Genomic DNA, 6,536 nt, shown 5'->3' on the forward strand with positions numbered 1-6,536 from the left:
AAGTCCTGAGGAACAGATTGACGTTTCGTTTATAGCGTTTGAAGGTGATGTGCCGAAATGGTTTCATTGGGAGAACAAACGTCATGCTATTACGCCTTGGGAAGATTTGAAACGATTAATTCTTTGTCAATTCAAATAGCTAGCTTTGGGATCGTCATGTGAACAGTTTTTGGCGGTGAAACAGGAAGGATCGATTGATGATTATAGGAGAAAGTTTGTGGAATTCGCCGCTCCTCTGATGAGATACCTGAAGAGGTATTTCTCAACCAATTCATTAATGGATTGGAAAATTCGATTGAGGCCGAACTGCGTCTATCGAGTCCAATTTCGTTAAGGTAGGCAATGGAGACGCTTCCGAAATCGAAGTCAAATAAAATGATCAGCAGGGAGAGATCAACGTATATAGGAAGGAAGAATTCAAGTTTTGTATTCGAAGCTAAGAGCAGCAGATCGAATTCAGTCTCGTCTCCGGACTCGAAAGTAAGTTCTAGATCGGAGTTTAGGAGGTTATACGATCAAGAGGTTCAACAGAGGCGATCTCGGTTTATGTTATCGATGTGATGAAAAGTATTCACCAGGGCACGAATGTATAAAAAGAGTTGAATGTGATTTTCATCCAGGAGGAAGCTGTGGAAGAGGATAAATTATTGAGCTCGACTAATGTGGTCAATGTAGGACAGAAAGTCGAGGTTTATTTGAATTCGTTTGTTGGTATTACTAACCTGAAGACGAGGAAAATAGAAGGAATTATTGGAGATCAGAACGTTGTAGTACTCAATAGTCAGCGGCGCGACTCAACTTTATTTCGAAAGAGGTGGTTAATAAGTTGAATTTAGAAGTGAAGAAAACGAAAGAGTATACGATTACTATGGGTACGGGAAATACGGTGAAAGGAGAGGGAAACTGTTGTAGTATAATGCTGTCAATCCAAAATTTAGATATCGTGGAGGATTTTTTGCCTATTCAATTAGCAACAGTGATGTGATTTTAAGTATACAGTGGTTGGGAACCACTTACATTAATTGGAAACAACAGGTAATGAAATTCATGGTCGGGGGAAAATCTGTCGCGATTAAAGGTGATCCATCTTTTTGGAAGAACTAAAGTGTCACTGAAAACAATGGGAAGGGAAATCCAACAGGAGGGTCATGGAATTTTAGTTGAATTGGGCTCATGTGAAACAGAGAATGAAGAGCGGGAAGAAATGAATTCGGGGCTGGAATCTTTATTACAGGAGTTTGAACGGGTTTTCAATATGCCACATGGATTGCCTCTGGTTAGAGGAAAAGAGCATAGCATTGTGTTGAAAGATGGAACCGAACCAGTGAATGTGAGACCGTATAGGTACCCTCATTATGAAAAAGATGAGATTGAAAAGCTAGTTAAAGAAATGCTGGAGACAGGAGTGATTCGGCCGAGTGCAAGTGTTACGAGAATTATATAAAATAAATCTCTCGGACTGTTAGCAAATGGAGATTAGTGCAAGTATACACTTATCAATTTACTATTGTCTTTTACAAGCAATAAAGTGGAAAAGTACCGAATATCGTCCACGGGGAAAAGAAATAAAGTTCATTTTAACAGTCTAGATAAAGATATGATTTCAGATGGTGAGTTCAAAGAAATATTTGTGGTGAGTTGGTTTAACACTACTGTTGTGAACAAGTAATAAAATAGAGCTTAGGGTGTAGGAATTTGTTAAGATATTAAACCGATCTTTAAGTAAACAACATGCTATAGTATGATTCTATAGCATGCTACAACATGATTCTATAGCATGCTTTATAAATAATTTTCTTTACAACTAATAGCTTCTTTAAGGTAATCTCTCGAGATGTAGAATGACGCACAGTCATAGATTAAGCCTTCATATCTCTATGCAAAGTTGGAGTCTCGACATTTGATCAAACTATTCCTTATATAAGCTAAATGGCGTGAAAACGAATCTCCTCGATTCTAAGTAGCTCTCTCGAGCCTACTTCCATATCATTCAAGTTGACGTGTGCTTGTTGGTTTATCTCTAAATCCAACACACTGTAACACTTTTAAACAAGTGATTAACTTGTCCATGGATGATGTTTTTACAATATAAACTTGAATGACGTAGTTGGAAAGATTTATTATTTATTTTTCTACAAACGGAATCGGTATTTTTCTTGACGTCACCCAATACCCAAGCTATATTTTTAGCCTACCATACTTGAAATGATAAAATTAATTGCATAAATAATAAAGCATAATAAGTAAAGCACAAGAAATAAAAATAAGTAGAAGAAATAAATACTAAAAAGAATTATAAAGGAGACTTAAATGTAAAGAGAATTTAAAATACTTCCGAACACTATTTTTGTATCCAAGTGAACTTCCAAATTACATCCAAAGTTGTTCTCCAAATTGCTTACCTCAAAAGCCAAAAATCCCTCCTTTATATAGTAGGAGAAGGGAGGACAAGGACCCAAAAATAAAGCTAATATCCAACTATTTACATTGTCCAAAAGGTAAAGCAATCTTTATCCAAAAGATTGTCAAAGAGAAAATCTTCAACATGTACCATGAGATCTTTAAAACTGCAGAAGATGGGCTGTCAAAAAAGAGGATTAGACGTCAAAAGATCATCCGTACTATTATCAAAAACGCCCCTGGAATCATCCTACAGCACATGCTGTAGCATGCTTCAACCAAAACACCTATTAACATGGCTTTTCCCAAAAAGTCAGCACATACCCAAGAAGTAAACATGTCATTACATCAATTTAACTCCAATATAAAAAAAGATAGAAAAAAAAACAAAAAGACTCAATTTGTGGAATTTTGGGAAACTAAAACGGATAAATGACGTAAGAAAAAGTGTAAAAGCATCAAATAAGTTGATACTTATCAGCAAGTCCATTCTCAAGTCCTGTATTACTAGTAAAGAAAAAAGATGGGAGGTGGAGGTTTTGTATAGATTATAGAGCCCTAAATAAGTTAATGGTGGTGGATAAGTTTCCTATTCTAGTCATCGACGAGCTGCTGTATGAATTGCATGATGCCCGAGTGTTCTCGAAATTGGATCTGAAGTACGGTTATCATCAAATTAGAATGAACGAGAAAGATGTTCTGAAAACGGCTTTTCGTACTCATCATGGACATTATGAGTTTCTCGTAATGCCCTTTGGATTGGTCAATGCGCCGATGACCTTCCAAGGTTTAATGAATGAAATTTTTGGTTGTTATTTACGAAAGTTTGTATTGGTACTTTTTGATGACATATTGGTATACATTAAGTCTTAGGAGGAACATTTAGTACACTTGAAGACTGTTCTTGACATTTTGTCCCTACAACAGCTTTACGCTAATAAGAAAAAGTGTGAATTCGGCCATGATAAACTTGGTTATTTAGGGCATGTTATATTGGATGAGGGTGTAGAGGTAGACGAGTCTAAGATAAAGGCTATCGTAGAATGGAAAGTCCCGACTACAGTTACCGAGTTACGTGGGTTTCTGGGACTGTCCGGTTATTACTGGAAGTTCATTAAAGGGTATGGAATTGAAGAAGAATCAGTTTCTCTGGACAGAAGCAGCCCAATCAGCCTTTGAGGAATTGAAGAAGTTGTTATGAATTGCACTTATTTTGAAACTTCCTGACTTCTCGGCGGAATTTGTCATCGAGACGGACGCTTCAGGTTATGGGTTGGGAGTTGTTCTGATGCAAAACGAGCAGCCTATAGCCTATTTCAGTCAATCTTTGGGATTGAGAGCAAAACAGAAATCTGTTTACGAAAAAGAACTGATGGCTGTACTTTTTGTTGTACGTCAGTGGAGGCCGTATATTTTGGGAAGGCATTTTACGTCTGTAGTGATTAGTGTAGTCTTCGATTCCTGTTGGAACAAAGGGTGGTTAACCGGAGTATCAAAGATGGATGAGTAAGTTGTTGGGTTACGACTTTTTGATTGTTTACAAACCAGGATGTGTAAATTGGGCGGCGTATGCTCAATCTTGGAAAAAAGATGATTTGGAATGTTCAAATTTGGGCGAACCAGAGTGGAGACAATGGGATGATTTAAAACGTGAAATTGAGGAAGATGAATTTGTTATGAAGTTAAAGACTGATTTAATGCAAGAAGACACTACAATCCATAAAGGATTTGAATTACAACAAGGTTTACTGCTGCACAAGGACAGGTTGGTAATATCCAGGACATCCAAGTTCATTCCTTTACCGTTTGAGGAGTTTCATGGATCTCCGACCGGAGGTCATACCGGGGCGGATCGTTCCTATAAAGCGCATAGCTACTGAGATTTTTTGGGTGGGCATGAGGATAGAAAAAAATGACTTGGTGAAAAGTTGTGAAGTTTGTCAAAGGAATAAGACTTTAAGTGGCACTCTAGCGGGTCTGTTACAACCTCTATCTGTGCCCTTCACAATTTGGGAAGAAATGTCGATGGATTTATTAAAGGCTTACCTAGCGCTGATGGTAAGAGCACCATTATGGTGGTTGTAGACCATTTCAGTAAGTATGCCCGCTTTATTGGATTGAAACATCCATATATTGCTCAATCGGTTGCTGAAGTTTTTGCAAAGGAAATAATATGGCTACATGGAGTGCCCCAATCCATAGTTTTCGATAGAGATAAGATTTTCCAAATTGTGTTTCGGAAAGAGATATTCAAGCTACAAGATTCTAAACTCAGGTTTAGTATTGCGTACCACCCACAAATGGATGGGCATATGGAATTTGTGAACAAATGCTTAGAACAATATCTGAGATGTTGTGTTTCGGACATAGCAAGGCAGTGGAGTAAATGGTTGTCTTGGGCTGAGTTGTCTTAAAATACTTCATTCCATACCTCACTTAGATGTTCTCCTTTCCGTGTACTTTATGGGAGAGATCCTCCACCCTTGATACGTTATAAATCTGCTTCCTCAAATTTGCAGTCCGTAGAACAAGAATTAATGAGCAGAAATGAAATTAGGGATGAGGTCAGGATGCATCTGTTGAAGTCTCAATGTAAGATGAAGCAACAGGCCGACTTAAAAAGAAAAGATGTTGTCTTTGCACCTGGAGATTGGGTGTTCTTAAAAAATTACGTCCTTACCGGCTGAATCTAATGGGTGGCTTATCATTAGCCCTTGTGTCTCTTTGCAGTTTAATCTTGAATAGAAAGCGATGAATTACTTGACTTGTTTCTTTAATTTACTTATTTGTGAGTGCTAGCTTAACTTATGTTTTCCCTCTTATTTTTCACAGGGATTGTTTGAAGGTCTGAAAGCATACCGTAAAGTAGATGGTAGTATTTTACTGTTTCGTCCCGAAGAAAATGCTGCAAGGATGATGATGGGGGCAGAGCGTATGTGCATGCCTTCTCCTTCCGTTAGTCAGTTTGTCGAAGCTGTTAAGGCCACTGTCTTGGCAAATGAAAGATGGGTAAGAGTAACTAAGTTTTTTATTTATTGTAATTCTATTTGAGACTTATATGACCACCAATGATAGCAACTCCTTTTTGCTCTTTTTAGATACCTCCTCCAGGTAAAGGTTCATTATACATAAGGCCGTTACTTATGGGGAGTGGAAGTGTACTTGGTCTTGCACCAGCTCCCGAGTATACTTTTCTAATTTATGTTTCTCCTGTTGGTAACTATTTCAAGGTATGTTCTTTTATCCTTAGTGCTCCACTTAGTCGTATTACTATTTGATGATGCACTCTAGTTTACTAGAAAAACACAATGCTTGATAAGTGATCAATATTTTTCTTACAATATTGGGTTGTAATCTCTTGTTCCAATCGACTATTTTGCTGGTCGTTTGATTTTTGTGCTTCTATATATTCTTTTATAGTTTTGGCACAACCATACAATGTTTTTGATTTGGTACCAACTCCTTACTAGTTGATGTTGGTTAATGAGTATATTATGTAGGTGAGAGCTTTTTATCGTATTAGTAGTTATTTTCAATCCAAGTAGCTGAAGTAAATAATTGGTGCTATGTTTGGATCACAAAAGAGGAAATCTATTAGCACCTTTGACCAATTTTAATCAAGTTGGCTAAGGAGCTAGCTCTGAAGCGATTGAACACCTGTTACTTCTCAAGTGCATATATTGAAGATGAAAGATATTAGATTCCAATGTCGACATGTAATCCAGAAAATAGTGGCAAAGAGATGAAACTCTATTGAGACGACACTTACCATGACCTTATCTCTTTGTCACATCTCTTCAATAGTTACAAACTCACTAGAGAAGCTCGCGATCAACAAAATGCCCATTTAAAGAACATAAAGACTACAAGACTCACTGATAGGCAGAGCCCAACTGATGAACCGTTTGACGAACCAAACCCGCTTCAAGAACCATGCCAAGTGGGTCATGGGTGGGTTAATTTGATTCGATCAAATCCCATTACTTGATTGCAGTTTATTTTATTTTACTTTTGTTTTCCCCCACGTGAGCTCCATTTCAGTCAATTTGATTTCCATGTTATTTTATTTCTTCCTTTTTTTTATTTGACTCTTTCAAGGCAGTATTTTATTTTCCCCAAAAGTGTAGCTACGTGGG

At 37.4% G+C, this 6,536-nt stretch overlaps 1 protein-coding gene across 1 annotated transcript in view; it reads left to right on the forward strand.

Annotated features, from left to right (window-relative positions):
- LOC112503155 (branched-chain amino acid aminotransferase 2, chloroplastic-like) overlaps positions 1 to 6,536 on the forward strand; it is a 51,473-nt gene that overhangs the window by 9,020 nt on the left and 35,917 nt on the right. Inside the window, exons 4-5 of the mRNA XM_025107223.1 lie at positions 5,233 to 5,409; positions 5,499 to 5,630. Of these exons, the coding sequence (XP_024962991.1) occupies positions 5,233 to 5,409; positions 5,499 to 5,630 (309 nt within the window). The remainder of the gene's footprint in view (positions 1 to 5,232; positions 5,410 to 5,498; positions 5,631 to 6,536) is intronic.

This window comes from Cynara cardunculus, unplaced genomic scaffold, assembly GCF_001531365.2.
Source record: "Cynara cardunculus var. scolymus isolate 2C unplaced genomic scaffold, CcrdV1 Un_Scaffold_2623, whole genome shotgun sequence".
Classification (NCBI taxonomy): domain Eukaryota; kingdom Viridiplantae; phylum Streptophyta; class Magnoliopsida; order Asterales; family Asteraceae; genus Cynara; species Cynara cardunculus.